Source organism: Tamandua tetradactyla, chromosome 4, assembly GCF_023851605.1.
Source record: "Tamandua tetradactyla isolate mTamTet1 chromosome 4, mTamTet1.pri, whole genome shotgun sequence".
NCBI lineage: Eukaryota > Metazoa > Chordata > Mammalia > Pilosa > Myrmecophagidae > Tamandua > Tamandua tetradactyla.
In genome coordinates, this window is record NC_135330.1 from 178163575 (window position 1) to 178187037 (window position 23463).

The window sequence follows — 23463 nt, forward strand, 5'->3', positions numbered from 1 at the left end:
TCTTACAGGCCTAAAACTAGGCTGAAGTACCAACAGGCCGCTAAAGGTGAAGTCCAATGAGTGACCTATGAGGAGGTAAAGTACACTTCAAAAACTGCAAGATTTTTTCCATTATGTATAGACAGAAAACAAGGAAACATGTGGGAATAGATATAAAGTGTGTGGGATGATGGTGAAAGGAACATAAAGCTGAATCAGGCTGAAGTATTTATACAGGCCAACTAAGCATTGATTCTGAATTAAATATTGTAGTTTGAGAGGTTAGAAAGGTCTCTAACAGTTTATTCAGGTAGTTGGCTGAATAAACTGAAGCATGGATCAAAAGGTGACTGACATTACCTAAGCAGAAATGCCAGAACTTCTCTGGTAGAATGTAGATGAGGGGATCAAAAGGCATAGAGAGATTAGAATTTTAGAGTGGGCTTGTCATATAAAACTTGCCAGGCCACCCTGGGAATGTCCAGAGGACTCATCTTTCACCAAGACTGTGAGGAATAAATGTGTGAGAGTGCCTTCATCATCTCTGAAGAGCTCTCTGGTTGCTCTTCTCTGTAGGGCACATACTACTGTGGGAACTGCCACCACTGACCTTGGCTCCATAGAGACAATGGGGATGATTAGGTTCTGGGTTGGCAGGAGCCAAACACTGATACTTAACAGCCAGAGATAAGGAGGACATGGCTACCTCAGTGGATAGCAGAATCAAATCAGTATTCAGAATAGTCTGATTTACAGAGACCTAGGGTGTTGGCTAGTGTTCTCGTTGCAAGCTGCCAGAATGTGATACACCAGAAATGGAATCGCTTTTAAAAAGGGAAATTTATTAAGTTGCAAGTTCACAGTCCTGAGGCCATGAAAATGTCCAAATTAAGGCAAGGCTGTAAAAGTGTCTTCTTGGGTGAAAAGGTAATCTATACATGTAAAAGTCTGCTAGCTTTCTCTCCCAGCTACTTGTTTCTTAAAGCTCCCCTGGGAGAATTTTCCTTCTTCATCTCCAGGGGTCTATAGTTGCATGGGCTAAGCTGTGTGGGCTATCCTGGCTCTTGTGGCTCTGAAGCTTTTTCCAAAATGTTTCTTCTTTTAAAGGATTCCAATTCCAGTTAACTAATCAAGACCCACCTGGAATGGGTGGCATCATATCTCCCTCCAATCAAATGATAATATCCACAATTGAGCCTGTCACAGCTTGTGGAGATGATGCAGTCAAGCCCCCAACCTACAGTACTGGATAGGGGACCCCCCCCCAAAAAAAGGCAGCTGATTCCACAAGGTGGATCAGGATTAAAACATGGGTTTTCTAGGGTGCATAATCCTTTCAAACCAGCACAGCTAGTTAATCAGAGGATTCCTAGAAGTGAAATAGATAGGTATTCTACTAAATTCATAATTATCTGTATAAGCAGAAGAGTTCTTGGTCAAGTGAACAAAAGTCTACCTTGAATCACAAAAAGAGACAGTCAGGGCCTCTCAGTAGATTCCCAGACTTGAGACACTTTGCAGAGCCAGGAACTTTTGAATGAAGGGTAGGCCAGGTCCCCTTGGAAAAGGACCCTGCTGTACTGCCCCAAATTTAAACTGTTAATCTTTCTACCAGCCCTCCCCAAAAGGACATATGGCCTCTTACCAGGGAGACTGTGCTCTGGGGAAAAGGAAATGATCAGACATTTCAGGGATTATTAGGCACTGGTTCAGAAGTGATATTAATTCCAGGAGACTCAAAGCCCTACTCAGACTAGGGGCTTATGGAGGTCAGTTGATACATAGAGTTTTAGCTCAGGTCTATCTCACAGTGGTCTGGTGGGTCCTCACATCTATTCTCTGGTTATTTTCCCAGTTCTGGAATGCGTACTTGGAATGGACATGCTCAGCAACTGGTAGAAGCTCCATATTGTTTCCCTGACTTGTGGTGTGAGGGCTATTGTGGTAGGAAAGGACAATTTAGTAAATCAAAAGCAAGCCTACATTTCTGAAGGGATTGTAGATTAATGCCACCATCAGGGACTTGAAGGATGCAGGGGTGGTGATTCCCACTGTATGCTCATTCCACTCTCCAATTTGGCCTGAGCAGAAAATAGATGGATCTAGGAGGATGACAGTGGATTATTGTAAACTAAACCACGTGGTGACTCCTATTGCAGTCGTTGTTCCAGATGTGGTGTCATTGCTTGAACAAATCAACACATTCCCTTGTACCTAACAGGCAGTTATTGATCTGGTGAATGCTTCTTTCTCCATATCTATTAGTAAAAACCACCAGAAGCAGTTTCCTTTTACCTAGTAAGGCCAGCAGTATCCCTCCATTATCGTACCTCAAGATATATCAATTCTCTAACCCTGTGTCACAATCGGCAAATCAGGGATCTTACCCATATTTCTGTTCCTGCAAGATATCACACTCCTCCTTATATTGATGGCATTATGCTAAAAGGGCCTAATGAGTAAAAAGTAGCAACTACTCTAGACTTGTAGGTATGACATTTGACTAGCAAACACTGGGAATTAACCAGCAAAATTTCAGAGGCTATCCTATTTTGTACCCCAGAAAAGCCATGTTCTCTTAATCCTGATCCAGTCTTGTGGGGGCAGCCATGCTCTTTAATCCTGATTTAATATTGTAAGGCGGAACCTATGATTAGATTGTTCCCGTGTAGATGTGACATACCCAGTTGTGGGTGTGACCTTTTGATTAGATGGAGATGTGACTCTGTCCATTCAACGTAGGCCTTTATTAGTGTACTGGAACCCTTAAAAGGACAAACACAGTGACATATTTAGGTGAAAGTTTGAATGCAGATGTTTGGAAATGAAGAATCTCCAGGAAACTCCAGGAACTGAGAAAGCCAACAGAAGCTTAGGAACCAGAGCTCGGCAGACATTTGCCTTTCCATGAGATGCTAAGCTAAAAAATGAAATGTAGAACTTGGCCCTGAGCAGCTAAGTCAGGATCCACAAATGCCTAAAGAGAAAGTCACAGGAATCAGAAGCTAAAGGCAGTGGAACTGGGAACAAAGACCAGCAGACACCAGCTATGTGCCTTCCTATGCGATAGAAATCAGCCTTTCTTTGGTGTCAAGGTATTTTTCCCTGCAGGCCTTGATTTGGACATTTTTAAGGCCTTAGAACTGTAAACTTGTAACTTATTAAATCCCCTTTAAAAAAGCTGATCCATTTCTGGTATATTGTATTCTGGCAGCTTTAGCAAATTGAAACAGAGGCTTTCCACCTCAAGTGACATTTCTGGGCATCCAGTCATGCAGGACATGTCAAGATATCCCTTATAAGGTGAAGGACAAGCTGTTGCGTCTGGCTACCCCTACAACCATATAAAGAGGCACAACACCTAGTTAGCCTCTTTGGATTTTGGGCACAACATACTATTCGTTTGGGGGTGCTACTCCAGCTAATTTGCTGAGAGACCCAAGAAGTTGTTGGTTTTGAGTGGGAAATGGAATATAAGGAGGCTCTGCATCAGGTCAGGCTGCTCTGTAAGCTTCTCTGACACTTGGGTCATGTGATCCAGTAGATCCAATGGTGCTGAAAATTTCAGTAGGAAATAAAGATACTGTTTGAAGCCTTTGGCAGGCTCTATAAGAGAATCACAGCATAGATCCACAGGACTTTGGAGCAATGTCCTGCCATCCTCTTAAGGTGACTACTCTCCATTTTAGAAACAACTTTTGCATGCTACTGTGCCTTAGTAGAGACTGAAAGCTTAACCATGATGCACTAAGTTACCATGAGACCTGAGTTGCCCATAATAAATTGAGTGTTGTCTGACCCACCAAGTCATAGAGTTGGGCCTGCACATCAGCACTCCATCATCGAATGGGAGTGGCTTATATGAGATGGGCTAAAGCAGGCCCTGTAGGCATAAAAAAAGATACACGAGGAAGTGGCCCAAATGCCTATGGCCCCCACTCCTGCCACATTACTTTCTCTTTCCCAGCCAGTAGTTATGGTCTTCCATACTATGGAAGTTCCATATGGAGTTCCATGTGATCAGTTGACTGAGGAAGAGAAAACTTGGGCCTGGTTTATAGGTGGTTCTATACAATATACAAGTGCTACTTGAAAGTGGGATTCAATGGATGCCCTAGTTTTGGACATCTCTGAAGGACAGTGGTGAAGGGAAATCCTTGCAGTGGGAAGAACTTCAAGTAATGCACCTTGTTATTCATTTTGCTTGGAGGGAAAAATGGCTGGAAACGTGTTTGTGTAGTGATTCTTGGGCTGTGTCCAATGGTTTGGCTGATGTCAGAGACTTTGAAGGAATGTAATTGGAAAATTGGGAACAAAGAGGTCTGGAAGAGAGGCATATGGATATGGTATATGGTATATGGTATATGGATATGGATAGTTCTTTCTATATGGGCAAAAAATGATTAAGATATTTGCATCCCATGTTAGTGCTTATCAGTGAAGAAGGTGACTAATGCATCCCATGTGAATGTTCATCAGAAAGTGAGTAATCAATAGGTTGGATGACCCATTTTTGTGTTTTGTGAATACCAGTTGACCTGTTACCTCAGTCACTCTTGTCTTTGTCTGTTAGGCACATGGACAACGTAGAAATAGTGATAGGATGGAGGTTGTACATGAACTTTTATACACCAAGGCCAACCTAGTTACAGCCAGCAGCAAAGACCAATTCTCATTCCCTGATATGGCATTATACCCCAAAGTGATCAGCCTGCTATGTGGTGGCAAGTTGATTACATTGGACTACTTCCATCATGGAAGGGTCAACATTTTGTTCTTACTGGAATGGACACATAGTCCAGATATGGGTTCACCTTCCTTGCACATAATGCTTCTGCCAAAACTACACTCAGTGGATGTTCTAGTTTGCTAGCTGCCAGAATGCAATATACCAGAAATGGAATGGCTTTTAAAAAGGGGAATTTAATAAGTTGCTAGTTTACAGTTCTAAGGCTGAGAAAATATCCCAATTACAGCAAGTCTATAGAAATATCCAAAGAAATCCAGGGAAAGATACTGTATTAGTTAGGGTTCTCTAGAGAAACAGAACCAACAGGAAACACTTGCAAATATAAAATTTATGAAAGTGTCTCACGTGACCATAGGAATGCAGAGTCCAAAATCCACAGGGCAGGCTGCGAAGCCGATGACTCCAATGGATGGCCTGGACGAACTCCACAGGAGAGGCTCACCAGCCAAAGCAGGAATGCAACCTGTCTCCTCTGAGTCCTCCTTAAAAGGCTTCCCATGATTGGATTTAGCATCACTAATTGCAGAAGACACTCCCCTTTGGCTGATTACAAATGGAATCAGCTGTGGATGTAGCTGACGTGATCATGACCTAATCCTATGAAATGTCCTCATTGCAACAGACAGGCCAGCGCTTGCCCAATCAGATGAACAGGTACCACAACTTGGCCAAGTTGACACCTGTCCCTAACCATGACAGTCCACCCCTTGTCAACTTGGCACATATATATATATATATATATATATATATATATATATATATATCACCTTAGACCATATTTAATTTCCAAATGAAAACAAATAAGCACACATTTTTTTTTTTTACCTGACAATACTCAACTGTCCTGCATATAACTGGAAACACATTAAATCTCTCCAGAATAGCGTGCAAATCCTTGGGCAACATTCATTCTTAAACTTGATATCTTACAACTTAAATAGTATAACACAAACAAAACAGCATTACAGTCCTCATTTCTGTAACTGATCACGTGGTCGAAGTTCATATTTATCACTACCTTCTTCCACTACCCATTCCATGTTCCCTTTCCCCTCAGCAAGCACTTCAGCTGGCCGTGGTTCTTTGCCTGGTGGGGTGACCCAAACCTTCATTCCTGAAGTCTCAGAGCCATTAGTGGTCCTGCCTGGATTGTGTTGTTGCAGTTTTCCATTGATTTTAATTACAGGGCATGGTAGTACTAATAGACACCCCAGGGGATCTCCTATATTCCAAGAAAACTCTTCTTTACCTCCATTATGTAGTTGCAGTCCTACTTCCTTCTGATAGTCAGGGTCAATTACCCCAGACAATAATGTAATCCCCTTCTTGGTGTGTTGATCCAGAGGCATAAGTAGCCCAAAGTGGCCAGGTGGCAATCTTAACTTCCAGTTCAGTGGTATCACTGTTGTTTCTCCTGGAGAAAGCACACCCCGTTTTGGAACTAAAACCTGTAGACCAGCAGAACTCAGGGTAGCAGGGACAGGAAGCAAAAATTTTCCTAGTGGATCACTAGGAGTAATAGTGAGTGGCACCACACCCATTTCCACCCCTTGGTTCCTGGACCCATGGATCCTGGCTATGGGAGAAACAGCACCATACAGTGGACGCTGATTCAGAGCATACACAGCTTCCTGGAGAACATTACCCCAGCCTTTCAAGTTTTTGCCACCTAGTTGGCACCGTAATTGAGTTTTCAAAAGGCCATTCCACCGTTCTATCAATCCAGCAGCTTCTGGATGATGGGGAACATGGTAAGACCAGAGAATTCCATGAGCATGTGCCCATTCCCGCACTTCATTTGCTGTGAAGTGTGTTCCTTGATCCGAAGCAATGCTATGTGGAATACCATGACGATGGATAAGGCATTCTGTAAGCCCACGGATAGTAGTTTTGGCAGAAGCATTGCGTGCAGGGAAAGCAAACCCATATCCAGAGTATGTGTCTATTCCAGTTAGAACAAATTGCTGCCCCTTCCATGAAGGGAGTGGTCCAATGTAATCAACCTGCCACCATGTAGCTGGCTGGTCACCTCGGGAAATGGTGCCATATCGGGGGCTGAGTGTGGGTCTCTGCTGCTGGCAGATTGGTCACTCAGCAGTGGCTGTAGCCAGGTCAGCCTTGGTGAGTGGAAGTCCATGTTGCTGAGCCCATGCATAACCTCCATCCCTACCACCATGACCACTTTGTTCATGAGCCCATTGGGCAATAACAGGAGTTGCTGGGGAAACAGGCTGACTGGTATCCATAGAACGGGTTATCTTATCCACTTGATTATTAAAATCTTCCTCTGCTGAAGTCACCCTCCCACACATGGGACACAAATATCTTCATGTTTTTAGCCCACTCAGAAAGGTCTATCCACATACTTCTTCCCCAGACCTCTTTGTCACCAATTTTCCAATTATGGTCTTTCCAAGTCCCTGACCATCCAGCCAAACCATTAGCAACAGCCCATGAGTCAGTATACAAACGCACCTCTGGCCAGTTTTCCTTCCAAGCAAAATGAACAACCAGGTGCACTGCTCGAAGTTCTGCCCACTGGGAGGATTTCCCCTCACCACTGTCCTTCAAGGACACCCCAGAAAGGGGTTGTAATGCTGCAGCTGTCCACTTTCGGGTGGTACCTGCATATCGTGCTGAACCATCTGTAAACCAGGCCCGAGTTTTCTCTTCCTCAGTCAATTCACTGTAAGGAACTCCCCAAGAGGCCATAGCTCTGGTCTGGGAAAGAGAAGGTAATGTGGCAGCAGGAGTGGAAACCATGGGCATTTGTGCCACTTCTTCATGTAACTTACTTGTGCCTTCAGGACCTGCTCTGGCTCTATCTCGTATATACCATTTCCACTTTACAATAGAGTGCTGCTGTGCACGCCCAACTTTATGGCTTGGTGGGTCAGACAACACCCAACTCATGATAGGCAACTCAGGTCTCATGGTAACTTGGTGGCCCATGGTTAAGCGTTCAGTCTCTACTAAGGCCCAGTAGCAGGCCAAAAGCTGTTTCTCAAAAGGAGAGTAGTTATCTGCAGCAGATGGTAAGGCTTTGCTCCAAAATCCTAAGGGTCTGCGTTGTGATTCTCCTATAGGGGCCTGCCAAAGGCTCCAGACAGCATCTCTATTTGCCACTGACACTTCCAGCACGATTGGATCTGCTGGATCATATGGCCCAAGTGGCAGAGCAGCTTGCACAGCAGCCTGGACCTGTCGCAGAGCCTCCTCTTGTTCAGGTCCCCACTCAAAATTAGCAGCTTTTCTGGTCACTCGATAAATGGGCCGGAGTAGCACACCCAAATGAGGAATATGTTGTCGCCAAAATCCAAAAAGACCCACTAGGCGTTGTGCCTCTTTTTTGGTTGTGGGAGGGGCCAGATGCAGCAATTTATCCTTCACCTTAGAAGGGATATCTCGACATGCCCCACACCACTGGACACCTAGAAATTTTACTGAGGTGGAAGGCCCCTGTATTTTTGTTGGATTTATCTCCCATCCTCTGACACGCAAATGCCTTACCAGTAAATCTAGAGTAGTTGCTACTTCTTGCTCACTAGGTCCAATCAACATGATATCATCAATATAATGGACCAGTGTGATGTCTTGTGGGAGGGAGAAACGATCAAGGTCTCTGCGAACAAGATTATGACATAGGGCTGGAGAGTTGATATACCCCTGAGGTAGGACAGTGAAAGTATATTGCTGACCTTGCCAGCTGAAAGCAAACTGTTTCTGGTGGTCCTTACTAATAGCTATTGAGAAAAAAGCATTTGCCAGATCAATAGCTGCATACCAGGTACTAGGGGATGTATTGATTTGCTCAAGCAATGATACTACATCTGGAACAGCAGCTGCAATTGGAGTTACCACCTGGTTGAGTTTACGATAATCCACTGTCATTCTCCAAGACCCATCTGTTTTCTGCACAGGCCAAATAGGAGAGTTGAATGGGGATGTGGTGGGAATCACCACCCCTGCATCCTTCAAGTCCTTAAGAGTGGCAGTAATCTCTGCAATCCCTCCAGGAATACGGTATTGCTTTTGATTTACTATTTTGCTTGGTAGGGGCAGTTCTAGTGGCTTCCACTTGGCCTTTCCCACCATAATAGCCCTCACTGCACGAGTTAGAGAACCAACGTGGGGATTCTGCCAGTTGCTCAGTATGTCTATGCAAATTATACATTCCGGAACTGGGGAAATAACTACAGGATGGGTCCGGGGGCCCACTGGACCCACTGTGAGACGGACCTGAGCTAAAACTCCATTGATCACCTGGCCTCCATAAGCCCCCACTCTGACTGGTGGTCCAGAGTGACGTTTTGGGTCCCTTGGAATTAATGTCACTTCTGAACCAGTGTCTAATAATCCCCGAAATACCTGATCATTTCCTTTTCCCCAATGCACAGTTACCCTGGTAAAAGGCCGTTGGTCTCCTTGGGGAAGACTTAGAGGAAGGTTAACAGTATAAATTTGTGGCAGTGTAACAGGTGTCTCCCCCATAGAGACCTGGCCTCCCCTTCATTCAAGGGGCTCAGGTTCTGTAAACTGTTTCAAGTCTGGAAATTGGTTAAGGGGCCGTGACTCTGTGTTTTTGTAATTCAGGTTAGACTTCTGTTCCCTTGACCTAGAACTCTTTTGTTTATACAGCTCCAACAAGAATTTAGTAGGCTGCCCTTCTATTGTATTTCTAGGCACCCCATGATTTACTAGCCAATGCCACAAATCTCTGCGTGTCATATAATTTTGATGCCTCCTTTGAGTTTGTTGTCTATTATAATACCCACGTCTACCCTGTCTTTGGTGATTAAGTGCTGCCACCTGGCTTCTGCCAACTCGGGATCCTGCCATCCCCATTGTGTTTAAGGATTCCAGCTCAGTGACAGCAGTTCCTACAGTAATATCTGACCTACAGAGTAGTGCAACCACAGAGCTCTTGAGGGATGATGGTGCTAGTCTCACAAATTTATTTCTCACTGTTCTGGTAAAAGGTGCATCCTCTGGACATTCCTGGGGTATAAGAGCAGGCTTTGCATGATAAATCCACTCTAACATCCCAATCTCTCTAAGCCTCTGGATCCCCTCATCTACATTATACCAGGGCAGTTCTGGCATTTCAACCTCAGGTAATGTTGGCCACCTTTTGACCCATGTTTCAACCAACCACCCAAACAAGCTGTTAACACCTCTTCTTACTGCTCTAGCTATAACATTGAATGCAGAATCTCTGCTTAGTGGGCCCATATCAATAAATTCAGCCTGATCCAGCCTTATATTCCTCCCACCATTATCCCACACTCTTAAAATCCATTGCCACACATATTCCCCTGATTTCTGTCTATATAAATTGGAAAACTCACACAGTTCTTTTGGAGTATAACGTACCTCCTCATGTGTGATACTTTGTACCTCACCTTTAGGGGCCTGTTGGGACTTTAGTATAGTTATAGGTCTAGAAGAAATGAGGGGTGGTGGGGGTGGGTCATGAAAAGAATTAGAAATATCTTCCAAGCCATTTGCTTCAGGGCTTTCATTTGCAGTTTCATCTGGTGAAACAGGATTAATAACTCTAGGGCTAATCCCTTCAGGAGGAGGTTGGGTGGCCAATTCCCCAAGGCAGGCTGGAGGTGGGGCGGCTATGTCCTCAGGGCAGACTATTACAGGGTTATCTAAAGAAGGCTCAGTCAGCATGGTCTAGGGTTTCAACCTCACCCCCAACATCATTATCGATCCATATGTCACCATCCCATTTTTCAGGGTCCCACTCCTTTCCAATCAATGCCCTCACTTTAATGGCAGACACCATGCAAGACTGAGATTTCAGTTTACGTTGTAAAGTTGCTACTCTAACAATAAGATTCTGAGTCTGATTTTCAGAGATCTCAAGTCTACGGCTACAGGAAATAAAATTTTCCTTCAGGATACTCATAGAAACCTCTATATCTTTCAGACGGCACTTAAGCTTCTTGTTTGCAGCCTTAAGTCCATCCCTTTCACCCTTTAATGTAGACAGTGTATCAACAACAACCAACCAGCATCTCTATAACTCTTATTCCTACAAAACTCTGTAAAGGTGTCAAAAACATTATCCCCCAGAGTCTGGCTTCGTACAAGCGAAGCATTAGGAGAATCGAATGATGATATTTTGACTATCTCCTTTGCCAACTCAGTCCATGGATTGGGAGTGTCATTCTGATTACGGGAATCAGAGTCCTTGGTGTCTCTGAGCCCAGTCAGAGTAGAAAACCATTCATAAAAACCCATTTTTAAGATTCTGTTCCTTAAGAACCACTCCTGGTACCAAGATGTATTAGTTAGGGTTCTCTAGAGAAACAGAACCAACAGGAAACACTTGCAAATATAAAATTTATGAAAGTGTCTCACGTGACCATAGGAATGCAGAGTCCAAAATCCACAGGGCAGGCTGCGAAGCCGATGACTCCAATGGATGGCCTGGACGAACTCCACAGGAGAGGCTCACCAGCCAAAGCAGGAATGCAACCTGTCTCCTCTGAGTCCTCCTTAAAAGGCTTCCCATGATTGGATTTAGCATCACTAATTGCAGAAGACACTCCCCTTTGGCTGATTACAAATGGAATCAGCTGTGGATGTAGCTGACGTGATCATGACCTAATCCTATGAAATGTCCTCATTGCAACAGACAGGCCAGCGCTTGCCCAATCAGATGAACAGGTACCACAACTTGACCAAGTTGACACCTTTCCCTAACCATGACAGATACCTTGGTTCAAGAAGGCTGATGTAGTTCAGGGTTTCTCTCTCAGGTGAGAAGCCACATGGCAAACAAAGTCTCAGTTTCTCTCTTGGCTGGAAGGGCACATGGTGAGCAAGGCATCATCTACTAGCTTTCTCTACTGGCTTCCTGTTTCTTGAAGCTTCCCGGGAGGCGTTTTCCTTCTTCAACTACAAAGGTTGCCGGTTTGTGGGCTCTCTGCTCCTTGTGGCTATGCCATTCTTCTCTGATTCTCTCTAAATCTCCAAAATGTTTTCTCTTTTATAGGACGTTAGAAACTAATCAAGACCTACCCAAATGGGTGGAGACATACCTCTACCTAATCCAGTTTAACAACCACTCTTGATTAAATCACATCTCCAGGGAGATGATCTAATTACAGTTTCGAATATATAATACTGAATAAGGATTAGAAGAAATGGCTGCCTTTACAAAATGGGATTAGGATTAAAACATGGCTTTTCTAGGGGACATGCATCCTTTCAAACCAGCACAGTGGTCTTAAAGAATGCCTTGTCTTCTGTCATGGAATATGCAGAGCATTGTTTCTAATCAAAGAACCCACTTCATAGCAAATGATGCATAGGAATAGGCACCTGCTTATGGAACTCACTGGTTTTAATATGTTCCTAATAATCTGAAGCAGGATAGATTGATAAAATGAAGAAATGGGCCTTTGAAGATTCAATTATGGTGCCAAGTGACTGGCAATACCTTGCGGGGATGGGACACTGCTCTTCAGGAGGCTACATATATTCTATATCTGCATCTAGTCTATGGTGATGTTTTTCTAATAAAGAAGTCCAGGAATCAAGGTGTGGAAATGGGAGTTGCACCACTTCTTATTAATGCTAGTGTTTTAGTCTCCTAGGCTGCTCAAAGCAAATACCATGAAAAGGGTCAGTTTAAACAGTTTATTCCGTCATGGTTTTGAGGCCAGAAAACTTTCCAAATCAAGGCATTATCAAGGTGCTGCTGTATTCCTGAAGATGAGATGCCTGGAAATCCCTGGCTCTTCTGTCACATGGCAAGGCACATGGCAGCATCTTGTTTCTCACTTCTCTTTTTTGGGTTTTCTTAATTTCAGCTTCTTGTTTCCTTTGCTTTCTCATTCTCAGTCTGAATTTCATTCTTTTATAAAGGATTCCAGAAGTAGGATTAACATCAGTACTGATTGAGGTGGGTTAGCCTTGAATGGAGTAGCCTCATCAAAAGGTCCTAATTATAATGGGTTTATACCCACAGAAATAGATTCAGTTTAAGAAAATAGAATATGTTTTTCTGGGGTGCATGCAGTTCCAAACCATCACTCCTAGAAATCCACGAGGAAAGAATTTGTTTGCTCTCCCTGTAACTTTATGCTCTGCTGGTTTATAGGTCTTAGTTCCCAAAAGAGGTTTCTACCAGGAGACACAACGATTGGTTGGACTGGAAGTTAAGAGTGCCAACTAGACAATTTGAATTCCCCATGCCTTTCAGTCAACAGGCAAAGAAGGGAATTACTGTACTAGCTAGGATGGTTGATCTTGATTGTCAAGGTGAAATAGGGAAATAGGGCTGCTACTATACAATGGAGGTAAAAAGAGTGTGCCTGGGGGTGGGCCACGTTGGCTCAGCAGGCAGACTTCTTGCCTGCCATACTGGAGACCTGGGTTCCATTCCCAGTGCCTGCCCATGCAAAAAAAAAAAGAGGAATATAGAAGATACATTAGGGCACCTTTTAATAATACTATCATGCCCTGTGATCAAACTCACTGGAAAACTACAACAATCCAATCTAAGAAGGATTACTAATGGCCAAGAACCTTCAGGAATGAAGTTTTGGTCACCCCACCAAGCCAAGACTCATGACCAGCTGAGTTGCTATGCTGAGGGTAAAGGGAATATTTTATGGGTAGTAGAAGAAAATAGTTATAAATATGAGTTATGACCATGTAACCAGTTACAGAAACATGGAATGTAATAGTTGTGTTTGTTTCTTGTTTTATGTTTGTATATATACATAAGGCAAATATATTTGTTTGTTCCCTATTTTATACCCTTATCAAATAGCATATTTTTTAAATGAACTTTGTCTCATAATATTTAAGTTGTAGGATATCAGGTTTAAGGGTGAATATTACCCACAGAATTGGACCTTATTCTGGGGAAAGAGATTGTAAGCAGGACACTTGAATTCTATTAGGCAAGGGTATGACTGATATTGTTTTTATGTATAAATATAATTATTCTGTAAGGAGATATGCATGGATGCCAAGTTAACAAGGGGTGTGCTTTGATGGTTAAGTTCATGTGTCAAGGTGGCTGGGTGATGGTGTCCAGTTGTTTGGTCAGCCAAGTACCAGACTTATTGTTACTCTTCGGTTTGAATGCCTTAAAGAGAGAACCAATGATTTCAGCAATCAAAAAGAAGAATTTCTATCTGTACTTCAACTAGCCACCTTCTCCTGGAAATTCATTGACATTGAAATAGTCATTGGAGTTCTCCACTTGCAGCCTGCCATACGGAATTTGTACTCACCAATACCCTTGGTTGTTTGAGCCAATTCTTATAATAAATCACATATTTACATACACACATACACACGCATATACATATTCTCTCAGTTCTGTTCCTCTGGAAAACCCTGAATGATATAGCAGAAAACATTCCATCTTTCACCAATGAGTATGATGAGTAAAGTTAGATTTTGTCAAATGCCTTTACTGCATCTATAGAGATAATCTTGTGTTTTTTGTCCTGTAGTCAGTGAACACAATATGTTGCATTGGTTGAATTTTGTATCTTAAACCAACTTTGCTTTCCTGAGAAAAATCTCACTTAGTCATAGATTATATCTGTTTTTAAATGTTTTTGGATTCAGTTTGTCTGTATTTTGTTAAGGAATTTATTCATTTACTTTCATAAGGGATATTGGTCTGTGGTTTTCTTTTCTTATGATATCTTTGACTGGTTTTAGTAATACTGGTTTTGTAGAATGAGTTGGGAAGTGTTCCCTCTTTTGGCAGAGTTTGTAAAGGAGTCGTAATAATTCTTCTTTAAATGTTTGGTATTATTCACTCGTGAAGCAATTTGGATCTGAAAATTTAACATTTAAGTATGTGTTTGTTACATAGTTTGCCTAGTCTGGGCACAAGAACCTTAAATACTCAGTGAGTGGTACTAAATCCATGTATATATCTGGGATAATATAGGAAGGGTTTCTTTCACTCCAGACTTCACGAAAATTAAGAATGACCAAATCTGCATGGTTGTGGCTAAGAAACTTGCCTCTTTACTGGTCTGAATTTCTATTATCTTGGTTTCTAGTTCACACTTTTTAGTAACTCTGTATTATGATTAGTCCTTTCCTTCACATGGGCCATTATTTTGAATTAAACATGTCTTGGGTATATTAAGCTGTTGCTAAAATGAGTTAGTTTTTTTTTTTTTTTTAGGTCCATGGTCTGGAAAGCTAAAATTAGTTTTAAGGACCAAGTATTTATCACAAACATTCTAAGGAGATTTACGATGACTCTCATAGGCTATTGTACTTTTTTGTTGTTGGTATAAGTGAATTTGAGAAGATCCAAACTATATATATATATTTTAATATCTACCAAGGCCAAATGGGAAAAAAAAATGGTAGAATGGCAAATAATTTGTGCTGCATTTTCCATTATTTTTGTCTTCAGGGCCTAAGAAAATGCTTCTTTGATGACTGAATTTCTGTGAATTGTAGAATTCTAGGCATTGGTTCACTGGTTCAAGATAAAAGGAAAAAATGAAGATGAAAGGAAGGGGATCAGAGGATAGCTCAGAGCTGAGGATTAGCCCAGGGGACCAAGGAAAAAAAAATTGGACAAGGTTTTTAAACTAAGAGTAGAAAACTTAAAAATAAATGTTATCAAAGCTGGGAAGGACTGCAGGTCTGCAAGTGTTTTTATGCCATGATATTGAAACTGATTTCAGAACATTCCAAATAATAAAAGACTAATCATGAGTATTGATGGGGAAATTATAATTTAATGTTTTCACTAATTGTATATTAAGAATAAAATATGTTTTAAAATATCAAATATGCAGTTGCTGGAAGAATAAACGAGATATGCACCATTAGAAGTCCAGAACCTTATTTTTGTCTTTGCTCCTGTGTGTTGATACTCAAAGCAAAACAAAGCTAATTAAAGAATCTAGTGGTCTTTTGTATTTTTGAAAAACAAAGTTAGCTAATTTCTAGTTTCTGTACATGTTTTATATGTAAGTCTTCATGGAATGGAGTTTAGTAGAGGAAAGTTTCAGTGTAAAGGCATCACTGACGCAATTCCTAAGTCATTTTTCTAATGCTGTCAATGAGCTTTACAAACAATGAATTTTTTCTAAAGCTTAGCATCCATAGTATACTAAGCTGTTGAATTTAGTCTATTTTATGGAATAAATCAAAATAAAAATGATGCTTCTTTTTAGTTGGAGGTAAAAAATATTTCAAATTTTCAAGTGATAGAATGAATAAAACATAAGAACCTTGAATTTATAGGACAGGCAAAGTCTTCTGCTCCAACCTTCCTGCTAATGCATGAACCCCAATAAAAAAATTGCTGAAATATGGTCATCTAGCCCTAGCTGAACACATCTCATTTAGGTAGATGGTTAGCTAATAAAAGCCCTTTCTATATTTATTCCTCTTTAATTGTAAATTCTTCTTATATTACTCTCAAATATGCCTCCCATAATATTCATTTGTCTTTGTCCCCTACCTGAAGCAGTACTGAGCTCCATGCACGTGTTTTCCAGCTAGTAAGTGGAAGAAGCAGGATTTAAAGCCAGGCAGTCTGAGGTTATAACCCACGATCTTAATTACTATGCTATGATAACTCCCTTGAAGACAAGACCCAGTCTTTAGGTTTCACCTGCCAGTGTTAATAACATCAAATTCCTTTATCATTCCAGTTAGGGCATAGTTTCTGAAACTGTTATTTAGATTATATTCCTCACAATTAAGATCTTTTTACCTCTTCTTCAACTGTGTGCATTAAAAATCAGAATTAAAGTTACATTTGAAACAAAAAAATTAGGTGAGGATGAAGTGAACCAAAAGTGTATTAAGAGTGCTTTCATTAACCATCTTTTGCTATACGAACAAACTCCACCAACATCTCATGTCTAACTGTAATAAACCTTTATTGCTTGATTATTTTGCATAAGGGCCAGGACATCCGCTACAGATTAACTGGGCTGTGTTCAGACCCATGAGTCTTTCATTCTGAAGGATCAGCCCCTATCTATAGCCGGCTCTTTCCCTGGCAAGAAGCAGAAGCATATGCGAGGAGGCAGAAACCCTCAATGGCTCCCAAAGTCCTCTGGCTGTTACTTTCATCCACATTTCACTGGACACAGCAAGTCATAAGGCCAACCCCAAAGTACTTCCATCTAAATGGAGGTGCTGCAGAGGCCCACGGGAAAGGATGTAGATGTATAATCCGGTAATAGGGAGGGAGCCGTTGTTGGGCTTTTATCGGTCTCCCCCAGTGGTTATTTTGGAGTGGGTTACGGCTGATTTTTATTTTCTCACTTTTGCAGTTTTATTTATTTATTTTTACAATAAATCTGGGTTGTTTTAAAAGTTTGAAAGAGTAATTTTTTTAAAAAAATTTAAAGAAATTTTAAGTAACCCTTAAAAATTAGGACATTATAAACTTTCTTCAACTCAGACTTTCGTCTATATTTTTAAATTTTTAATTTAGATATAGTTTGCATATGTGACAGTCATACTCTTTTGATAACTATAATTTATAAAATGTTACATATATTACATATCACGTATCAAAATTATCATGGTAAGAAATGGGAGTCAACAGACCAGCATAGACTGGTAAAATTCTCAACAAGAGATGAAGTAGATATTGATGGTCAAATTGTCTACACTGAAATCTTAGCATATGTGAAGGTTAGAGATGAAGCTCAGGAAAGATTTTATTCTTCATACCCCACTTTAAGGCCTCAGAAGTAGTGCAGAAGCTCTTTAGATGTTCTTATATTGTCCTGATTCTATTTAATATAAAACAAACAAACAAACAAACCAAATGCCTGAACAGTCTTGGAAGGTTGGGTTCTGCATTTTTCATGAGCTCTGAAAGACTGCTATGTCACACTGAAGACACGTGCTCCTGCTTGGCTTTCTCTTGCCTGGGCCCTCCAGCTTGTTAAAAATCTCCTTCATGGCTTGTGTCTTTTATAAATTCCTATTTTTCTGTATTTCCGAGGAAATTCAGGAAACCCTCTTGAGGCTCTGTGGTTGGATCAAACAAGAACTAAGATGCAGTTCTACTGACTTCTTATTTTGTGACCTGGAAAATTTCCTAGGTACAAAAGCTGACTATCCCAATAGTATCAAGAGTACATTGAAGAAAAAGGCAAAAAATAAAATAAAATAAAATAAAAATAAAAACAAACGAAAAAAATGAAGAGGGTGGTGCGACGGTGGCTCAGTGCAGAATTCTCACCTGCTGTGCTGGAGACCTGAGTTTGATTCCTGGTGCTTGCCCATGTGAAAAAGAAAAAAAAAAAAAAAAGAAGTATACATTGAGTTTGCAAGTTCATTGATGGGATATCATACAGTTAACTTATCTCCTACTTAAGGAACCATTAGAGGTGTTCAGTGAACACCAGTTTCCTTCTGGCACCAGATGAAAATTCCATTAGGCCTTGTGCCAGTTTGAAACTGTCATGTACCACAGAAAAGCCATGTTCTTTAATCCTTAGTCAATATTGCTGGGTGGGGTCTTTTAAATTATTTCCATGGAGATGTGACCCACCCAGTTGTGGGTGGTAACTTTTGATTAGACAGTTTCCATGGAGATGTGTCTCCATCTATTCAAGGTGAGGTTGTTTACTGGAGCCCTCTAAAAGAGAATCGTTTTGAAAAAGCTTTAGTGCCAACAAAGTCTACATAGACAGAGACCTTTGGAGATGCAGAAGGAAATTTCCACTGGGGGAAGTCCTTTGAAGGAGAAGCCAGGGAAACTGGCAGAGAAAGCTAGCAGATGTCGCCGTGCACCTTTCCAGCTGAGAGAGAAACCCCGAACGTCATTGGCCTTTTCTTTGAGTTAAGGCATCTTTTTCTGAATGCCTTAGATTGGACATTTTCAGGGCCTTAGAACTGTAAAGTTGTGACTTAATAAATTCCCTTTTTAAAAAGCCATCCCATTACTGGTATATTGCATTCTAGCAGTTTTAACAAGCTAAAACAGACCCAATGACTTTTCTCTAACTCTTTAGTACAGAAAGTCCTGTATCACTTTAATACTCAATAGAGTATCAGTTCAGTAAATTTAAGTGTTCAGTATCAGATAACCATCAAGATTTCTAAGATGATTTAAACTTAAAATCTTCTTTTTTTCCCCAACAGTTGGGACCCTCCTAAATGTTGTACAATTATTAAGAGAGAAGGAAAGGAAGAGAGAAAGAAAGAGCATTCAGGTTCCAATTCTTTCTTATCCTACTTAGCATTTCTTATCCCCCAGTTTCCTAAGCATGGGCTTTAATTATAACAAGTTCAGAGTGGGATTAAGAAGGAAAGGGAAAGAGGATAGGTAAGTTCTTACTTGGCTAATTCTATTGTAAGGTGTGTTCTCATCCTCCTGTGCTTAGGGCTAACAGGAAATCTTGGCTTCCTCAGACACCCTGTAACCTGCCCAAAGAGGCCTTTCACCTTTAGCATTATTGACCTGGACTGATAATCTGTCTTCCAGGGATCATTTCTGTAGCCTGTTCCTGTTCCTCCAGCTTGTCATTTACTCAGATTGTTCACCTCTTCAGACACAAAAATTGTATCTTAGTTGATCCATTTGCCAGCTCTCTCTCCCATGCAGTTTTTGCCTGCATACATCCTAGTAGTGTAGATGGATCTCAGGGCTGTGGCACTCTTTGCTCTACTGCCAGTGCAACTGACCAGTCCTTTTACACACTCTAGATTTCTCAGAGAAGGGTCAGACCCAAGCTCACTCTGCCTCTTAATTTCAGGGGATATATCATGCTAAGCGGTTCCTAGAAACCCCCTGAATTTTTGTATTGTTCTCTTTCTCTGCCCAGCATTTGTAAACATGGAGATGTGGTCCCTCTGCTTTGTTTGATTCTATTTTTCCAGCATTATACCCAGAAAAGCTAAAAATACTGCTGTTGGAAGTGCAGACATTGCAAACATATGACTGACTTCCTTTCTAGCAGATGAATTAGATGACACAGATAATAAATTCTTCAAGCCAAAATCTTTGGAGTCCCAGAAACTGAGGGTCTACGTGACAATGAATAGCATCCAACATCATCTGTAGTTGACTGGGGGGTGGAGGGAGGCAAGGACAAAAGGCTTTTGTCAAATAATCAGTGCTAGTATCCAAGGTAAAGAGAAGGGACAAATCTGGAGACTGATTTGAACCCATGGGTCATACTTCAGAGAGGTGGTAAATCAAGGCACCAAAACGACAGAAAAGCATTAAGCAGATGAGAGTACAAAATAATAAATCCAGGTCTCAGATTTAGCGCTAGTAATAAATCAGGACTTGAAATTAATGTAAATTATTTCTAGAAACAATAAATAAATGTGAATCTTCATTTTGGCAACTGCAGTCATTTAAATATAGCTTGACAGGTACCTGAAAGGCTGAGGGTGGAACCTACAAACCTAAGCTTTCCCAGAAAAGTAGCCTGGTGTTTAGAGGTTTAGGACATTGGACATAGTCATATTGTGGGACACGGCCAATCGGTAATACTGTGTTGTAATGCAGTAAGCTCAAACATCTGTAATGATAACATAATGGAGGTAATACAATAGGAATTACAGAAAATATTGTCATTTATTAGGCCAGTAAAATGTAAGAATCTTGTTTTGTCTGAATAACAACTTATTCTATAGCCATTAACTTTTAATTTATAAAATAATTATTCTCCATGGTACGAGATTACACTTCTTCATTGAAATGATGCTATAGTGTCGGAATAATCAAGGTTGAGTTTTAAATACACAAAATTACTGTCTTATTGACAAAACTGACTATAACATTTTTAATAATGTTCAGGCACTTTAGGTTTAATTTATATCCCCAGTGAACCTTGCAGTGTCTTTTCATTTGATTGAAGTTTTATAGAAGTTACTAACCATGTAATTTTCTTGAATTGCCTTTCTTACCGAGGCTTTTTGATATATTACAATTAAAATCCACTACTTCCTGAAGTCTATTCAAACATGAGTAACAGATGTCATAATGACACAGTTCACCCATTCTTTGACCCCTCCCTCAGGCAGAGTAGTGGGTTGAGAGGAGAGGGCAGTTGATGGTTGGTATTACAGACTATGACTCAGAAAAGATACCTTCCAGTTTTAACCCCTGTATTCACAAATGACTCTATTTGGAAACAGGATCATTGAAAATGTCGCTAATTAAAATGAGGCCAACTGGATTAGGATAGGCCCCAATCCAATATGACCAGTGTCCTCATAAGAAGAGGAAATGTGGACACAGACAGACAGAGGAGAGAACACCATGGATTGCTGGCAGGCTACTGCCGGAAGCCAGGAGAGAGGTATGAAACAAATTCTTCCCTTCAAAGGAAACATGGTCCTGCCAACATCTTGAATTCAGTCTTGTAGGCTCCAGAACCATGAGGTAAATTTATATGGTTTGAAACCACCCAGTTTATGATGCTTTGTTAGCCAGCCCTGGCAAACTAAGACAGATTCTGAAGGCAGATGGCCTAGATTCAAAGCCTGCCTCCACATCTGGCTAGCTGTGTGACATTGACAAGTCACTTAAACTCTTTGTGCCTCAATTTTTGCACTGTAGAACAGGAAAAATGATAAAACTTTCTTCAGCCTGTTGTTGTACGGATTAAGTAAGGTGATACATGTAAAGTTCGCAGACCACACCTGGCACAGGTTACTTTGGCTCAGTGTGACTTAGTTTATTATCAACCCACCTTCATGCTTTTGGTTTCTGCTTCTCCTCTACTCCATCTAGAATGCCATTTTAAAGCTATTGATGCCAGTGTTAATCCTCTGTATACTTCAAGGTCTTGCTTATGTCCCAGTTTACTCTGTGAGCTCTTCCAACCCACTGTATGATAAACATTCTTGTAACACTTATTCCAAAAATATTATTTACTCTTCATTGTGTGGTGTCTAAAAGTTGTCAGCTATCTTTGAACTGCCTATGTCTTTAGATTCCATTTAAATTGTAATTGTTTAGAGATTAGGAAAGGGAACAAAGTACATTTCATGAAGTATTCCATGAATTAAGAAGGCATTCCATAGAGATTTATTAATGACTAAGTAACAACAAAAATATCTCTTTATATATTTATCTGGCCATAGAATTGGTCACTCTCTCACATATCCAGGTGTCACTTTTTTGGGCTTATACACAGAGTAAGGAAAACATAGATATGTTTTTATAGACAGGTAAACGCCTGTCTATAAAGATTTTCAAAATTTACTCCTTGTGCCACTTCTCTACCTCTCCTTATCATCTAGTTCTATTTTTATTCTATTTCAGGAAATTTGAGCAGCTTAGCATAGGACATAAGTAGTCAAACTAGTCTCTCACTGTAATTTCTTCTTCCTAAGGAAGTGAAGATTTTGTGCTCCCTATTTGCTTCTTAAAGACGTATAATATTAAAGCATATTTGTAAAATGAAGTATTCCAGATTAACGTACTTCTGTCCTTTTGTCTCAGCTGATTTAAGAGGCGATTACCAATGCTAAACTTTATGGGGGGTAAATATTTGGATTAATGTTTATTCCATATATAAATAACTGCTATAGGTTGCCATAATTTGTACATTTGCCTGAAACAACTTGGTATAGAAAGGTAATTTGTGTGGAGATTTTTGCTGTGTTTAATTTGAGAATTAAAACACTAAAAATATTATGAATAACTGATATTTGAAAAATGAAAAGTAGATATCATAATAAAATTGTTTATACTATGAAATTTCTAATCATATTTCAATTTATAATTCCTATTTTAAACCTGCCACCATAACAGGAATGGGTGACAAGGTAGCTGCAAGGACTGGATTCCCACTAGAAGATTTTTAGACTAAACATGACCACTTAGAACAGGCGTGCTATAATTAAGACCCGTGGTTCCTTATCTCTTTTTCTCTGTTTGACTTTATGTGTTCTTCATTCAGAAAGCATCTCACTTCTAAGAAAGCTGCCATTGTTTGTAGCAAGGCTCAGAAACGTCCATTGGTGCTTCCTCATCCCTACTAAGATGTCTGGTTGGAGTGAAACCTCTGGTAGCCTGATTCCCATATACTGTTCACTTTGAACTTCAAAACGTGGGTACTACTGCTCTGGATATAGATCAGTAAAGATATTGTTAGCATGCATGTGACTTTTCATGTTCCCAGTTCCTTTGCTTTCTTTTTTCCAGACCTGTGGCATGATCGTAGTTATGGTGTGTGTGTTGGGTAGATGTTTCTAGTATACATATTATATATTGTTATTCAATATCAGAACATTGCAAACATCACTACTGAGAAATCATATGTATAATGTGCTGTTTGCAATTAGGCAAATTCAAAAAGCATTTAATGATACTATGTTTTCTTAGAGCTGGGAAAACTATAATCAGTCTTCTCTTTCCAAATCTTACACCAAACTAATATCTTCTTCCTCCCGGTAGTTCATGTGTCATCTAGGCCAGGTGATGGTGTCCAGTTAAGTGGTCAAGCACACACTGGCCTAACTATTACTCGGAGGACATTTCGTGGACTTAAATCATCAGTCAGGTGATTGCATCTATAGCTGATTACATCTGCGATCAACTAAGGGGAGTATCTTCTGCATTGTGAGACATTTGATGGAGTCAGTTGAAGGCTTTTAAGGGAGAGGTGACATCTTCAATAATTAGAAGCCTTTTGTCTCTACTTCAGCCAGCCAGTCTTTCCCGGGGAATTACTTCATTGAAGACCTTCAGTGGAGTTGCCAGCTTGAGGCCTGCCCTACGGAAT

The 23463-nt window shown here is 40.6% G+C and overlaps 1 protein-coding gene across 7 annotated transcripts in view; it reads left to right on the forward strand.

The window, feature by feature from the left end:
• Window positions 1-23463, forward strand: part of MYO16 (myosin XVI) — a 717568-nt gene that overhangs the window by 61282 nt on the left and 632823 nt on the right. For 4 of the 7 annotated variants that reach the window (XM_077158656.1, XM_077158663.1, XM_077158658.1 and 1 more), the window contains exon 1: window positions 20644-21030. The exons of 2 other annotated variants lie outside the window; for them this stretch is intronic. In XM_077158656.1, coding sequence (XP_077014771.1) covers window positions 20958-21030 — 73 coding nt within the window. In that variant the 5' untranslated portion in view covers window positions 20644-20957. Of the gene's footprint in view, window positions 1-20643; window positions 21031-23463 lie in introns of those variants that run through there. One more of the 7 variants, XM_077158657.1, reaches the window with a different exon arrangement.